The sequence below is a fragment of the Hoplias malabaricus genome, chromosome 15 (genome assembly GCF_029633855.1).
Source record: "Hoplias malabaricus isolate fHopMal1 chromosome 15, fHopMal1.hap1, whole genome shotgun sequence".
NCBI classification, from domain to species: Eukaryota; Metazoa; Chordata; class Actinopteri; order Characiformes; family Erythrinidae; genus Hoplias; species Hoplias malabaricus.
The window spans coordinates 30,193,446-30,211,174 of NC_089814.1; the positions used below are offsets into that span (position 1 = coordinate 30,193,446).

The 17,729-nt window shown below is 40.7% G+C and overlaps 1 protein-coding gene across 2 annotated transcripts in view; it reads left to right on the plus strand.

Annotated features, from left to right (window-relative positions):
* Nucleotides 1-249: 249 nt before the first annotated feature.
* The window catches only part of nsg2 (neuronal vesicle trafficking associated 2), a 41,823-nt gene continuing 24,343 nt past the window's right edge, over nucleotides 250-17,729 (plus strand). The window contains exons 1-3 of one of the 2 annotated variants that reach the window (XM_066646285.1): nucleotides 250-310; nucleotides 807-965; nucleotides 10,727-10,846. In XM_066646285.1, the coding sequence (XP_066502382.1) occupies nucleotides 837-965; nucleotides 10,727-10,846 (249 nt within the window). In that variant the 5' untranslated portion in view covers nucleotides 250-310; nucleotides 807-836. Of the gene's footprint in view, nucleotides 311-554; nucleotides 682-806; nucleotides 966-10,726; nucleotides 10,847-17,729 lie in introns of those variants that run through there. The other variant, XM_066646286.1, reaches the window with a different exon arrangement.

Here is a 17,729-nt window from a genome sequence, read left to right on the forward strand (position 1 = left end):
TAACATGCTAAGTGTTGCAATAAATAATTTATAATAAAAACATTTTAGCGTGCATGGCTTTAGATCTGTCACGAGATGGCGCACAAGAATCAGCTGGTGTTAAGCTGTTCGTGGTCCTGAGGGTCGAGTAGTACAACAAATGCTTGCTTTCCTATCCCCCCACCACCCCTCTCTCTCTCTCTCTCTCTCTCTCTCTCTCTCTCTCTCTCTCTCTCTCTCTCTCTCTCTCTCTCTCTCTCTCTCACACAGAGGCACAGAGTCAGAAGCGGAGTTGTGACAGTACACACGGCCGCAGCGGACGCTTGTTTTGGTGAGTGTGTGTTTGTGTGTAGTTTGAGTACATTTATTATTGTTCTGCGGGGTCTGGTTGTTTGGGAGATGAATGGTTTTGACTGGTAATGAGGGTCGCGCGGGGGCTTGGTTTGTTTTGTCTGTCGCGCGCTCTGTGTTTTGTCTGAGGGGGTCTGGCAGCGGCGCGCGCTTCGTTTTGTTTTTTTTGCCGTGTTTTCACAACGAACCGCTTACAAGGTTTTTGATCGTTTTATTTGCTGTTTCTTTGATATTTTAGAACGGCTAACGTTTGGTTAAGTTACGTCCCGCCTCTCTGAAATGTGGATGGTTGTGAGGTAGACAATAAGGGTGCCTTTATAGATCACAGAGGACGGAGGATGTTCGCCCAAGGTTTGGGGAAGGGTGGTCAGGGTTTGGGGCTGGGTTTCAGAATGTGTGTGTGTGTGTATATATATATATATACATATATATACACACAATTTAAATTAATTTATTTATGTATGTATGTTTTGTAGCTTGCTGAGAGGTGAGAGAATTGGATAAAGATGGTGAAACTTGGGAGTAATCTACAGGACAAAGGGGCAAAAGCTGTGAGTGTTGAGGATGGATTTCAAAACGTGCCCCTCATCACGCCTTTGGATGTTAGTCATCTTCAGTATCAAGCACCAGACAAGGTGAGGTACACCTACTTCCATAGCACCTTACATAACCAGTCATGAGCCCAATATCACCCCAGTCTCCTAGAGCAGCCATATAGACATCTGTCCAATCCACCATCACTCTCAATGCTATAACAACCCTTTAAGGTTCCTTAGGAGTACATCTGACATCATGCTAAAGGTACAAAAGACATACCAAATCATTCCACAAGTGTAGTATTTTCAGTGAAAGAAACCTATGGATGATATGTCATCTGAAAGTATAATGGTTTGTGTAATTCATTATCATGACTTTCTTTGAAGAGACAAGGTTTGTGTGAATGTAATGTGGTTGATGTTAGAGATATTGTTGACCCCAACATTCATTCATTCATTATCTGTAACCACTTATCCAGTTCAGGGTCGCGGTGGGTCCAGAGCCTACCTGGAATCATTGGGCACAAGGCGGGAATACACCCTGGAGGGGGCTGACCCCAACATGTAATCTGCAATACTGAGTTACATTCATTCACTCATTCATTGTATGTAGTCATTTATCCTGTTCAGGGTCACCGTGGGTACAGAGCCTACCTGGATTCACTGGGTGCAAGGCCTGAGGAGCATCATTTATATATTGCTTTTTGTAGCTTATTACTTCTGTATGTGTGACCATATAGTACGGTATAGTGGACCGGTATATTAACCCATGCTTTGACAGTGTATTTTTATTCCAAATTATTAAAGGAGAAATAAGGGACATAAGAATGTATTGTAATAAGGGATATATATATATATAAAACAAAATATGGATACCGTCATGGACCTCACTCATATGTGACCCCATTTATTGAATGACGGCCGTGTTAATTGGCTAGAGCAGAAATGTTTTATAGGGAGCACATTTTGGCAGAGTGATCTACATTTGATTTTTGTGAGTTATTGTGTAAGTTGAGATGTCGGTATCTCTGGCTTTTTACAGGAACCGCCAGGTCAGCCAGCAGTGTCGAGTTTTAAAGCAGCGAGATTGCATTAACCATACGAAAGGCAACTGTGACACTTTTGCCAAGTGGCGCCTCTGTTCTCATTAGGGATTCTGCTGAGGGAAGCACAATCATGGTGTGCACCTGCTAACTGAACTGGCATGTCACTCTCTAAAAAGCTTGTGCAGTCATAATTGAGGTGTGCAGTAGGCGTAGTGATATTTTATTGTCATTGTGATAAAGTTTGATATATAGTACACACTTCGCTGAGCACATTGAGGACAACAGGGGATTATAAAAAAACAATGACCAGCTGTATGCTTCATTAAGAAAAGGGTCTGTTTGGTCATGTTAAGTTGAATTAAGTGCAGTACAGTTTAGGAAACGTTGAAATTTGAAGGTGGGTAGTGTGTTTTTAATTGTGATATATTGTGATTTTTATTGTAATCTTTTTAGCCATATCTTGCACACCATCCTGACCACAGCCCCCCTCACCAGACACCCACCCCACCCCCACTCCCATCCACCATCCCTCATGAGATGATCATTATCCTTTGGGATTCTGATGGTTTATTGCCCCACATGGCAAAAAGAAAGAAAGCTATTTAATCTCATTCGTCATATGGCGGCTGCAGCCTCTGTGGGGTGCCAGCTCAGCGCAAAGAGGATATGTTGGATTATTAACGCATCCCTATGAGCTGGTGAGGCTCTTTCCTCTCTGTTTTGAAAGCTGTTGAGTAGCACCTCTCACAGAACTGGAATAAAGAAAGATGAAATACCATCTGAGCTATTTATCTATTAGCTTGTTTCTGTTTGATTCAGCATGGATTTTACAGCCCCATTTTGACAAAATGCATTATGCATGGTGTATGTGACATATTTACATAACACTGAAATACGAATAAACCTGAATTAAAGCAACACCAACAATAACAAAAACAGTTACTGACTGTTACCAGCTTGCAAGAACAAGGGAGTGAATATCTGTTGGGATTTCTACACCACATGCTGTGTTTTAAGGTCCCCGAGGAACACAGTCTCCAGGTTATGTCTGCTTACCGGCCTTGGTAGCAATCTCAGAGCTGTTCTGGCAGGCAACACCTTCTTATGACGTGTGGTAGGACTGTCAAATCTGTGGTGTGAGGAGTGTATAAGCACTGTCAGTTGCAGTTAGTGTTTTCAAGTGTCTGCAAAGGTGTATCCATGGGTTGCAGCTGCTGTCACAGTGTAGCGTAGCCGGAATATTGGGAAACTATGCATTACCCATATACACACCTCAAATAACAAGTATCAACAATTTTTGTCCTCATTGAGACATTAAACTTGAAGAAATACAAGTATGGGTCCTTCAGCCATTTATCTGCATCACATTTGTATACAGAGCTCTTTTCGTCTGTGTCAGAAAGAAGAAGAGCTCGGGCTGCATCCAGAAGTAGCACCATACTCCCTATGTAGTGCACATCAAATTTAATAAACCTAATAGTACTCAGAATATTTATCTTGTAAATGGGGTAAAGAATTAGACAAAGCAATATGTGGCTTGTGTCTGTAGTATCTTAGACACTAAAACAAACACAAGACATAAGATCTTGACATAAGATGATTACACAGGTTTGTATATGATCTGTATGAGTAACTCACTCAGATTCGATCACAAGAGAAGAGAAAGGGCTTTTGAGTCTGACGTGCTAACAGTTCTCTGTTTGGTTCTATGACAAAAATATTAACGTAAATAACAGATTTTAATCGTTCATTAAGCTACACTGTGGGATCCTTTATGCCCCTGATGCAAAGACGCAACGACCGTCTTTGCTTCTGAGTGTTGTAAGAAGTCTCCAGTGCAGGGAGAGGAGTTGTGTATGAGATCATTTTTAATAGGGATGGGTGGTATCCACATTTTCATACTGTCACAAAATATTATCAATGTATACGGTATCACCGTGGGGAGGGGCTGCTCTGGCAGGCTGCGCTCAGCCTTATACCTGTGAGCACAAAGTTGAGTGAATTTAGCTAAACACAGCCCGACAGTGCACAACGACACGTGTTGACAATAAAAACCTGTTTCTGAGAGAGAGCAAATTTCAGCAACTGGTGCTGAAGGAACAGAAAATTTTGAAAATAAGCTAAATAAGATGGTGTACACTGTTTAGAAGCACAGCTGGCGCTAACATAGGGGTGGGCGATATGGCAAAAATACATTATCACAATTTATTTTAGCAGGACCATGATCTCAATTTTATCACGATTCTTTTCCATGCTGTTTTTTAAACCTCTTAACACTCCAGGTAGATTTTTCCATTTTCAGCCTGAAATTACAATTCAAATTTTGAGGCAGTGAATAAATTAGAGAGAATAAATATGATCGATAATTATGATCAAAACAACAAAACTTTCTAGGCACTTTTCTAAATTTAATTTGGAATCTTCTTTGAAATCTTCTTCTGGAATCTTCAAAGACCCCAACCTCTCCATAAGGAAAATGATTCATTTTACTGCAGAAAAGCTAAGCTTAATGGCAACATTTTACATTTTAACTTCCTTGACAAACTAATTTCATGCACCTCTCTAAATGGATTTTTACCCTCACCAAACAGGCAAAAATTTCTGACTCACCTCGATTTATTCTGATATTTAGTTTTGTTTCTAACCCAGTACTCTTTCCCTTTAAGGCCAGACGCGTCGGAAGGAGGAAGCTTTCCCGATTGGCCGTAGAGTGACGCCACCTCCCTCACTCCCCTCCTGTGTTTAAATGGTCTCAGTAGGGAAGGGGTGGACAGTGACAGGGATCTAAGCTTTGAAAACGTATTTATTGTTTTGATTGTTGTTTATTTTGATTGCTGTTTCCATATAAAACTGTCTTCTGTCGTCTCTCGTGGTGTGCGTCTGTTAGGTGCTGTAGTTTGGTTGCTTCCCTTCCTCCTTGGTTGAGAATCGCCCCGATTGGTCTACAGACTTGATTGACATGTCGTTAAAACTGAGAGCCCAAGCTACATGGCCATAGCAGAGGTCCACAGGGAACATATTTAAACCCATTTTTTTGTTTGTTGTACCTTATTTTGTATTGTTTTTCTTTCATTTTGCATGTCATCTTTACACAAACATGAGGATTATTAATTAGTGGATTGACTCAAATTTGGTTTTGTTTTGAATGAGACAACCTACGTAAGCGCTGGTATGCTTGGTGTGTGTTTGTGGTCTCTTCAGGCTTCGTGACGCCAGTGTTTTTTCCCCCCATGTATGGAATAATAAATTCTTTTGCTTTTAATTCAGTAGACTTACATTTTAGAGTACCAACTTACATTAACAGTGTCCCGAGAGTTCACCCATTTGACTGATGTGTAATATGTACACAGTCCGTAAACAACTTATAAGAATGCAGCAGAGTGTATGTGCATTAGCACGATCCAAAAATCTCCCCTTGATGGTGTATCGTGGACAAATTCTTATCGCTCATGATATAATATCGTCATATCGCACACCCCTACATTAACAGGCACTTGTGGTTTAGCACACTACAGCAGATTTTTCAGTGAACTGAGGCTCAAAACACACACCTTTAGAGGATAAAGCCATATACCTGTGAGCACAAAGTCAAGTGAAGGATTTTCAGAAAATTTTGTCTGTTTACAGCTTTCTTCCTCTCTCTTTTAACCCAAAATCAGTGATAAATTTGCACCTGCGGTGGGCTACGAGGCTTGTGCTTTTCTCCACCCGTTTTCAGGCCGTGACATCAGAAGTCATTGAGCTCTCACAGTGCCCCCTCCCTGTGGCTCTCTTAAATGCACATTGTAGCCGACTTTGAAAGACACCGAACAGAAATTTGACACATCACACACAAGGCAGAAATACCGCCCTCATTTTGAGATGCCGTTCACATTTTTAAATATTGTAGTATATGTATTATCGTTATACCACTCAACCCTAATTTTTAATCTGTCTTTCCCGTTCATTTTCATTAGTGCTGATTTCTAAAATCAGCCTATCATTCCCAACATGGCGCCCATGCCCATCCATCCATCCATTATCTGTAACCGCTTATCCAATTCAGGGTCACGGTGGGTCCAGAGCCTACCTGGAATCATAGGGCGCAAGGCGGGAATACACCCTGGAGGGGGCACCAGTCCTTCACAGGGCAACACACAAACACACACACATTCACTCACACCTACGGTCACTTCTGAGTCGCCAATCAACCTACCAACGTGTGTTTTTGGAATGTGGGAGGAGACCGGAGCACCCGGAGGAAACCCACTGGTGCCTATGCAAAATAAATAAATACAATAAATAAAAATCTAATAAATAATCATGTGACTGCAACCCATGGATCAGCAGAGTAAAGAAATATTTACACTTCTGGTGTGTAGGCATGACTAAGTGTGAAGTGTGAAGTTTCGTCTATCAGACCGAACACTTGGACTACAATTAATATAGTGCAAGTATTTAGCGTGCGTTGGATATTTTTTTATTTTTAGATGTGTGACTAAAGGAAGTTTACGGAAAATATGTTGAGGTATTATTTGCCAAGGAAACTAGATTATATTCCATTACACCCTCTGAATAGGGCCTTGTTTCCTGAAACCATTGTAGCACAACCATTATCATTAGGTGGTACAGAAAGTGTTCATAGTCATGCTTATTGGAAACATCACGGCAGATGATCTAAGGAGTATTTGTAGCTTAATGGTCATCTTGGGAAATCACTATTATGTGAGGGACCTGGCATGGACTAGAGAGTTGTATCATCAAGAATGAACCGGAGATAAAATTACACATACATCCAGCTCCAATAGAAGGGCTATGTAATTTAATATCATATAAACCAGATGTATGATAAAAGATGTGGTAAAACCTCTTGGCCTTCTTGGCCTTCCGGAGAAAGAGAAGACCGTCTGATCTTTATTGAGAGGACGTGTTACAGTCTTGTTTTCTCCTGGCGACGAAATGAAACATCTGTGATGTGCTTTGGTCAAAATACCACAAGGCTGCAACACCAGCACCTGTTTTTTTAAATGATAATGAGCTGCTGTTCACCCAGACTGAGCGCACAACAGTGAGGAGCGAGGAGCTAAAGCTCTGGTTTTTACCATTTTTTTTTCTCAGTTCTCGTTCTTCTTCATGCTTTCTTTCACCTTATTTAATCAGTACTGTTATTTCTTAGTTCCTGTTCCTTCTGTTTTGCTCAATCTATTTTTTACCTTTGCTCTCACGTGAACACAGGTCTAGCACTGTTTTTGGAGCGATGTTGATGAGGTGGTGGGGCCATCCTCTATTTAAGATGCAGCACAAAATCAGAACAGATCATTTGAGCAGCCCACAACCTGATGGGGTTGTTTTATTTCACAGTTTGTAGTTTGCACTCCAGATAATGAACATATGCAATGAAAAATTGTATTGTCTGTTAAAATTTTCAGATAATATTATTTGAGGCCTGGCTTCAATACACAGTTCAATACAGAAATTCATGATACAGTTCTGTTGTCCTTGTCACTATTCTGTTCCAATGTAGAAAATCTCCCCATCTCCAACAGTGATAATGATCAGCCCTGTAGGAAATCATTAGCCTAGGAGACTGTAGAGGCCTGCAGATAGTAATCAGACAGTCATGAGTCATGTCTTAAGATACTAAACAATCTCAGTGTTGTCATAGCAGTGTCTACACAAAACGTCTTGAAAGACCACGCTTAAAGTCTTCAAAATAATACTAACCTTAAAATTACAGCTTCAAAATATTTATGGTGCTTCACTGACATTTAGTAGGGAGAACAGAGCCTCTGTCATGGCTAATCTGAGCTCAGCACTGCAGAAACTGCACTATGTAACTTTTGGAGCAGGGTAAGAACACATCAAAGGACATGCGTGCACTAAGCTTTCCACCACACAAGACCTTATTCAGGTTTTAGCTTAATACCTAAAATAACAATCAACTGAGAATGACATTTATCAAAGGCAAACTGCATGCAAAAGGTTGAACATACTTCATTATCTCATTTTATTCTGATCCCTCTCCTTATCATCCAGGAAAATTTGAAAATCACTTTGATCGATATATCGTGTTTATTTTGTATTCCTTTCTGAAAAGCTCAATCCACTCCGGCCAGCAGCAGTCCCTGACGCTTGTATTTTCAACAGCAAGAATCAGCAGCAAAAATGACACAGCCTAACCTTGCCTAAAGGCGTAGGTTCGGTACATGTATAAAAAAAATGGCAGAGCAATACTAATGATAACAGGAGACCTCAAATAGCACAGGAGCACAGGCAGAGAAATAGAGGCAGACAAGATGGGAATTCAGGAAGAAAATGAAATGTCAGGGTGATTGGAAAGGGGTCGGATAAGCAATAATTGCTGAGCTGATGACAAGTGTTCAAGGCTCATCCTGCAGTCAGTGTCACATTAAATGCCATTAATTTCAGGACTAGCGTGGAAGTTAAATGTTGAGCCGAAGGTCTATGGCAAGGCGTAATCATCTGGAGGTATTATTTGTCCATCGATTTTCAGAGGGTGAGATTCTGCAGTGTGATTTTACAGACCATTACCATTAGTCTTTAAAAGGAGAAGATCTGTTATTGTGGTGGTGCCATGTGGTGATAACCTATTAAAGGTAGTCTTTAAGTTGGTGATGGAAATTGGTAAAGGTCATTTTAGGCTCTAGGTCCAGGTAGACTAACACTGTGTCCAAAATGACTCCCTACTCACTATTCCCTATAATACTCACTATACGGTGCACTATTATTAGGAACTGAATTCAGGAGGCTACTGTACGATTTCAGGCACTAACTCATGCAGGTTTTTACCAAACAGTGCAGTAGGTTTTCTCTATCCACAAGTGTCAGCTAGTGTTCATGGGTTTACACTACCTTTGGCCATGCATTGTGGTATTGTTATATGTGGTATTGTAGTATAAAGTGAGTACCAATGGATTGACTTGTTTCGCTGAATTAAGCACACAACACCTCCAGAAGGCTCAACAGTGAAGTCTGGTGTCCCAGATACACCCCACTCCAAGCCAGATTCACAGTCCTACCTTACCCTTAAGTATCAACAACCGTAAATCCACAACTAGCCCCACTGGCACCGTTAATGCATGCTCAGTGCCACCAGGTCCATGTGATCTTTACATGCCACATCACCAACCATCACAACACCTTATGTTGTGTGTGATTATAATCTCCACTTGGGTCTCCACTGCTCCTATAAACACTCCAAGTGTGAAAAAACCCAATCCATTTCTTTTCTGTGAGTCAGTTGAATGATCTTGGTGTCAGAAACTGGCAAGAATAGAGCTGGCGAGATCTCTTTATGTGAGAGTAATTTTGTGCAAAGAAAGTCATGAACATGTTTTGTATAGCCCATTGACGTATTCTAAGAATACTTTGAAGCACATGTATATTTACTGGTCATTGTGGACTGTAAATAAATGGCTATGTTTGCGTTAACACAAACCATGAAATGGTATCCTTCACTGAAAAGAAGCAGTAAGCAGGTTTTATTCTCAACAGTGCACCATTTCACATCAGAGCACTCTGAATGACTATTGATTATATCTCAATCTAAGATAAGCAAAGCAGTTACAAAGCATTACCCCGAAGATGATAAAGTGTTATCAGAAGCATTCAAGACTAGATATGGGCATGGGTATCTTACTGCAGTATTTATGATTACATAAATATGACTGACCTCAATTTATGGCATGAGATCATCAATACATTTGACAGATGCATTGGCTTGCATGTTGGTGTAGATTTCAAGATGATTAAATTATATGTTTGCCAGGGCTGTGCCGAATTTAACTGTTACCGATAATATCATTATATATGTTTTAAATGATTAAGAAACTTCATATTGTGATAATAAGGATATTCTGACTTGTTTATGTAATGACATCATACAGTTATGCGTAAGGGGAGCGACTTCAGTAGTGTGGAAGGGTTTTGGTTACGAAATATCAGATGTACAACAAACCATGATAATCTGTAAAATACGTAAGAAGCCTGTAACAACAAAATGGGGAAACACGGTTAATCTGTTTCACCGTCTCAAGCGGAAGCACCCAGTTGATTACGAGGAAAATCAGAAATGCTGTGAGGAACTCAATAGCCAATGTGATCTGTACCCCAATCAGACAGACTATACTGACTCAGCATAGCAAACGTTTTTTATTTGTTTAGTTAATTTCTGTGATGTTTTAATGGTAATTTCTGTATAAATTTTTATGTTTGCAGTTCAGGCATGCACTAAATTTTCTGAACTGTAGAGTTGTGATAAATTTAGTGGTTACATTTTGTATTGGATGCAAAATCCCAATGTATGTAACTGTTGTTTTAAAAAAACCAATATATTAACAGATAATAAAACAAATCTATTTTTCAAATTTTAATAGAAAGCACAAAAAAGGGTAAAACAGGAGAGAACAAAGATAAATGAGTAAATAATAATGAAATTGAAGAGAGAAAATTAAAAACATAAATAAATAAACAAATGAAAAATAGGTAAAAAATACATAGTAAAGGTAGACAGTCCACCTCCACAAGCCACTCCACATTTTGGAGCAAATTCCTCCACCTCAGAGCCACTTTCCACCGTACTTCATTGTGGCTTAAATATAAAGAACGTATGTCGTATTATGGACAACTGCATGATGTAAACAAGTCTGAATATCACTGATACCACAATTTTTTTTAATCATTTTTAAAATGATGACAGTATTGTTGCGAACAATATGATATGGTACAGCCCTAATGTCCTGAAATATTGTGATAATGTTTAGGGCCATATCGCCCACCCCTATTGTGCACTATACTGACCTACTCTTTATGCAGGTTGTGGTGAAAACACGAACCGAATACCAAACTGAGCAGAAGAACAAAGCCAAGCTGAAGGTGCCCAAGGTGGAGGAGTTCACCATCAGCTTCACGGACGGCGTGTCAGAAAGACTGAAGGTATGGCTGGGTCATCTCATAATCAAATCCGATGCACAAAACAAGTGACGTGGTTTACCCATTAATGAAGAACAGCGCTGCCTGTCAAATGTGATTACTTTTCTGTGTGTAATTGAATCTAGCATCGCATGAACCCTGGCTGTTTCTACAGGAAGCCAGTCATGGTTGCGTATCTCTTCAGAGTTCAGGTTCTGAAGTCAAGAACATAGACACAAAATTATGAAGCGATGCAGTTACTAACCTAAAGTTTTTGGACATTTCTATTGATTGACACTCCTTTGCATGCACTCCTGTGGGAAGACAAGTGAAATGTAAATGTTTTGAATGCCTGATGGCCTTCCCACAAATTTAAGTATAAACCCAAACTGTACCACTTTAATCTAATTCTCCACGTTCGGTTAAAGCCTCCGGTTATTAATGTGTTTGAGCGGCAGCAGTTTTGCAGAATCCCTTTTGATCTGTTTTTGATCTTTAAACATTGTGGACTGAGATATTTGAGACTGTTTTGGGAAGGCTGTACACACCGGAGAGAAGATGGTAGCATCAATCTTCTAAGTTTAATGAATTCAGAGTTGTGACGAAAAAGAGTTTAGTGGGAAGTTTAGTCTCTGCAGTGAAGGTCACTGGAGGAGCTGATGGAAGCAAAGACAAATTATACATTCAACGGCAAACGCAAAGCTCCCACTCTGTCTAGAAGGGGCTGTGACTGAGAGGCGGAACGAACCTCTTCGCCGGCAAGCTAGTGAGGCTTCAATGACTCTCTCTCTCTGACACTCTCTCTCTCTCTCACTGCAGATTGCGAAAACAAGAAACGCATGACCTCAAAATCCCCAGCATATTCTCTCTACAGTTCATACACACAGGGAAGCACACAGGTCTCCAGAAGATTCAAACGGATGCCTCCCTTCCCCCTACATAAGCTCATTATTATCAGTAGCATCAAACACGTCAAACAGCAACTTTGCTGCAAGTACTAGACTCGCTCTGAGGAGCTCTTTTCAGGACTCGTGTGCTGTGTAGGTTGTGGAGATAAAAGAAGAGTTTAGAATAGAAAAAAAGCTTGGTGCTAATCAGTCTAGCTTTGTTGCCTGATGCCACCCCGTGGGACTCAACTGTAGTCCCTAGTGTTGCTCCACCGGCAGTGGAAGGAAGAATGTTCCCCTTCATTAAATGTTCAAAACAAAGAAAAGCAGGGGTCTCTTGGTATACGACGTAGCTGAGCGGAACATATTAACACATCATGTTAAAATAAGTTAGGAATTAAGACAACTTAATTAAGAAGGGTGGGCCTTTGTGTCTTTCTCTCTGCTTGAGTACATTGGTTGGATGCAGGGGCATTCTGCTAAATGGTTCTACTGTATATGGATGACCTGGTGCTGGGTGCCATTTTCCTGTCTCATCCCACACTTTATCTTTATTAGAATAATCTCTGAAATGACTTTTACAGCTACATTTGAGACATAGTCTAATACCTTTTGTCTGAACTGAATCTTCTCTCAAATAGATGACGTTCCCCTAAAAGGTACACTAGGTAGTATTTTTACCTTAGGATTACAGCTTAAAAAGCATTGTGATGCTCCACTGACCTGTACTAAGGAGAATAGGGCCTCCCTTGTTGCTAATGTGGGTTCAGTACTGCAAAAGCTGCACTATGTAATTCCATAATCTTCCCTCATTCTCCCCCTTGATTTCAGGATAGTGCTGGAAATATGAATTACGCAGTACAACTGTAGGGGCTGTCTTGGGGTTGTGGGTTCTAGCCCCGCTCCAGGTGACTGTCTGTGAGATGTTTGGTGTGTTCTCTCCGTGTTGGTGTGGGTTTCCTCCAGGTCCAAAAACACATGTTTGTAGGTGGATTGTGTCCATAGGTGTGAGGTTGTGAGTGACTGTGTGTGCTCCCTCTCTGTGCCCAGTGAATTCAGGTAGGCTCTGGACCCACTGTAACTCTGAACTGGAAAAGCGTTTACAGAGAATGAATGGATAAATGAATGAATGAATTGTAGTGGGAAGCCCGGGAGAAAACTACCAAATCTTACCTAGTGTTCCTTTAACCATTTAAAGAGATTCAAAGGCCTTGATGCTATAAAACTACCTGAACACTAACCTGCAATTTATGTAATCTTTGAAAAAATTCTGGACCTTGAAAATATAATTTACTACCATTTATGGTTGAGTTATTTCTGTTATATGTTCACAATATTTTGCTAGCACTTTCACAGCCTTGTTGGTAAGGGTAGGGTTCAAATGTTGACTTGTACTGCTTCTATATAATAATAGCTTTTGCCTTTTTCATTGCTGTTACTGAATAAAACCGAGTACATGTATACAGGTTTGCTAAAAGGATGAAAACGGGAATGGCCCTTGTAGTTGAAGGTGTGTTACCATACTAGCAGAACACATTGTATAGAATCTGCATTGGTATTAATTTGAAGATCAAACTGGCTTTGAAACCCAGTCAGAACAGGCTTGAGTGGCACTGATAAATTTGAATCCCAAGCTCAATTAGAGCACATACTAAACATGCTTTTGCTGTCGTTAATCTGTACGTGACCTGTGTGCTTACCCTTCAATTTCACGTAATGATTGGGTCAAAGTTTTTCTTCAGTGGCGGTGTGCATGACTCACTTAGAATGTTAAATAGTCACCCTTTAGCAAGTTTTTTTTATATTGTTTATGATGAACAACTAATAAGACCAGTTTTGCTGTACACACACACACACTGGTCTTCTAGAGATCTCTAGACACCACTGGAGAGTAGAAGAATGCTTAAGAGAGTAAAGATTTACATAGGCATTTGTCAGCCCTAAGGGCGTTTTCACACTTGTGATATTTAGTCAGATTAATTAGTTTTCACCCTTAGTGCAGATTGTTTGGGCAGATGTGAAGAAAGTAATCGCACCGTAACGTAGAGAAGTTGGTCCAAAAATAGATTCTCCAAAAGAACGTTCTTGTGAAGACGATAGAGCAAATCTGTGATGCCGAACTGACTAATGGGATTTTCAGGTCATTCTCGTTGTCAAGTCTCCTTACTTTGGGCAGATTGACAACAACATCGGAGGAATTTTACCGTTCTTGAACATTAGAACAAGACTTGGAAAGTAGAAAATGACTTCAAGCAAGAATGTAAGAACGCACAAGGATGCATATTGAGGAATGGCCTGATGCAGTTCATTTCTACAGGTTCTGACCTCGATCTGACTCTACTATGAAGTGACCACAGCAAGTCTGAGCTGAAGCTATTGAATGCCGAAGAGCAGGTAAACGGAGAACTGGCTACACTTTAGCTGCTTGAATTGTTCCCTTTGTGAAAACGTCTTAACTGATTCGGACCAGAGCAAACAAACTTCAGGTGTGAAAACAATCTTAGGAATCAAACCTGAGGCAGATTTGGTTAGTATGTAATTTTTGAAACAATGATTATTGGTCTGCTACCCAAACTAAGCCTAATAAGGTCCCAAAAAATATATCTCTCATCCCAGGATTTTGAGGAGTTTGAGAGGTTATCTTATACGCAACACTGGGTTCAGATTGACCTCAGACTGGACAGTAAACCCAAGCTAATGCTTTTAAGCCCCTTTTACACTAGCGGGCGACAAGGTGCTCACGTCGCTCAAGTTTGCCTCTTGTGGATGTGTTCAGACTGCTCGCTTTGTTACATGTGGGCATGAAGTCCAAGCTAGAGACAGGAACATGTTGCTTCACGTGCAAGTCATTTGCATAAAGTTGAGAAAATCACAACTCGATTTGTCACTTGTCGCTCTGTGGCCTGCCAGCGTGAACACGTAGTTACTATTAATGTAATTATATGTATAAAAAAGGGTTTCTGAAATGGAACTGTTTAAAACTCGGGGCCATCACTGTAGTAGCATTATGACCTGGTCAACACTTGAGATAAAACTTAGATCAGGTTCAATTTTAAATAAAAGCAGGTAGGTGTCGCAGTCACACAGCTCCAGGGGCCTGGAGGTTGTGGGTTCGATTCCCGCTCCGGGTGACTGTCTGTGAGGAGTTGGTGTGTTCTCCCTGTGTCCGAGTAGGTTTCCACCGGGTGCTCCTTTTTCCTCCCAGAGTCCAAAAACACACGTTGGTAGGTGGATTGGCGACTCAAAAGTGTCCGTAGGTGTGAGTGTGTGTTTTGCCCTGTTAAGGACTGGCGCCCCCTCCAGGGTGTATTCCCGCCTTGCGCCCAATGATTCCAGGTAGGCTCTGGACCCACCGCGACCCTGAACTGGATAAGCGCTTACAGATAATGAATGAATTAATTTTTAAATGCCAATGCAAAGCTCGAAAACGTGCACTGAAATGTGCTTTCATGTTTCTTAATGTGAATAATTTGTCTGCTGTAAAACACACCTACAATTGCAACACACCTCACAGCCTTCAGGAAGTGCAGCAATTTGATTAATAACCAACATGAAAATAATAAAAGTGTGTAATGAATAGCTTCAAGGTATGAGATCTCTCTCTCTCTCTCTTTCTTTCTCTCTCTCTCTTTCTCCGTCTCTCTCTCCCCCAATCTTCTCCCTGACACACACACACTTACACATATGTGCAATGCAAAATGGATAACTGGTTAATCCTAATACATAGCCCTTCAATCCCTGGCTCAGACATGCATCTCCTGACTGAATGGGTGAAAGTCATGCAGACAGCATACATGAAAGAGAGAGAGAGAGAGAGAGAGAGAGAGAGAGAGAGAGGAAGACACACACACACTCACACATAGATAGAGAGTGAGAGAGAGATAGTGAGGGAGCAAGAGAGACAGAAGAGTGAGTGAGAGTGCAAGAGATAGGGAAAAGAGAGAGAGAGAGAGAGAGAGAGAGAGAGAGGGCACTGAGGCGGGACGGCTCTCTGTCAGTTGCAGTCTCTATGAGAGCACACCAGAATGAGAATGAAGGGAAAAAGCCGGGTGGGAGGCGGACTAGCTTCGGGGAGGGGTGTGGGGGGGGCTACTGACACACCGCCTGTACCTCAAGGCTCTTATTTAGTCTCTCATTTTATTGGCCCTGGAGAGAAAAAAGCGGTTTCAGAGAGAGATAGGCACTTGGGCCTATCAAAAGGTAAAAAGCCAGCAACAAGGTTTGTGAGGCAAAATTTCTGCTGTCTGTGCTGTATGCTGCATTAGAAGCATAGCCATAACAGTCATGTGTTTCAGTTTTTTTTTTAAGTGATTCTACCATGTGTGTTGTGTTTGTTTGATTTCTGAATAATTCAGTTTTGTAGAGAATCCTACAGGATCAGATTTCTGTGTAGCGTTTAATTTATTATGCAAAGCCTGTAAGAAGTAATGCAAGATAAATATATACATTTTGGCACTTCATAGAAAGGTATTTTAAACAATGTTTTGATATGTTAAAGACTCAAAGCAGAGCCCAAGTGCCCTATGCCATTGTGATGCAATTACACCACCAAAACACTAGGGCTGAATCACAAATATCTTCCTCAACCTTACGTAGTACAAATTGTAGTGGTGACGTAGTATTAGTTTATATAATAATAATAGGTGAAGTACGTTATTTAGGCATTCATTGTCATGTGTCCCGCCCAGGGGAATCAACCTCCGTCACTTTAGAACTCCAGTTCCCAGAAACCTCAGTGATGTCACATGACCACTTCCGCCTATCAGAGATCTTTTCACCGTTTTGAATCACCTGATTATTAATCACAGCCATTTCTCCTTTTTGCTCATTAGACAGAGTATGTCTAGAGAAAGTCAGTGTTAGTTTAGATTGCTGCATAGTCTTGCCCTTTGTTGTGCATACAATGTGTTTCTGTTTGTCTCTGTTTGGATTTTCTCTTTGGATCTGTTTGCTTTGTTTCTCTATGATTTTTGGCTTGACTTTGAACTGCTCTCTTGTTTATGCTCCTGGTTTGCCCTCTAATGGACATCAAACTGTTTTTATGTTTTATCAGCAAACGTTGCTTGAGTTGCTTTTTGACACCATGACATCTGTATTTTCCCCCTTTTTCACCTTTTTAATACATTCCGTAATGTCCAAACAGTGTCTGAGAAAATGTCACGCCATGAATGTGCTGCTGCCTCCAGTCTCTGGAGCGTGTTGAAGAGGAGTTCATATTTGAACTTCCTCAGTTCAGCTTGGTCGGACTGTGGAGGAATCGTACCCTGTGTCCGACATGGCTCCCTATTCACTATTCCCTATATTATTAACTGAATAGTGCATTATTATAAGAAACTAAATTCAGGAGGGTAGTGAATAATTTCGGACACTACCTCATGTGGGTTTTTACCAAACTGGTAAGTGCTGTGGATTATGGGTAATCTGATATCTGCTATTGTACATGGGTTGTACACTACTTTTTGCAGTGCATTGTGGGATTGTTTGAGTGCACTGAAAATTGTCCACTGTTTTTGAACACTACTACAAAATGGCGCAAATCCAAAATAGTGCACTATATAGTGAATATAGCACTAGCAATAGTTTCGGACACAGCGACAGTCTTTTGGTCTGCTTTAGCTGAGATGTGTAATTACGTTTCTGGGGGTGTGTGCATCAGGCTACGACGAACAGTACAGTGTAGGGTTTGTCTGTGCTCTACTTCATGCAGAAGCATAAATTGGCCTTTGGATGTAACTCTACACATTTGCCTGCATTCAGTGTACACTGATCTATGAATATACAAATACTCCCTGCCTCCATCTTCACTTATTCCTCTGCTGACAGGATTGGTTCTTTAGGTTTATGATGTAAAATATCGTAGCTGTCTGCAGACAGTGTTTGGAACGCTGCAGTTTCAAAACAGAAATGCTCAGCCATGTTGCTGACTGCTACTCTCTACTAGCGTCTAAGCAATATTACGTTCACAAGGTAAAAAAAACTTTCACCAATATTTATAGCCCTTCCATAGGCTCATATTTTGT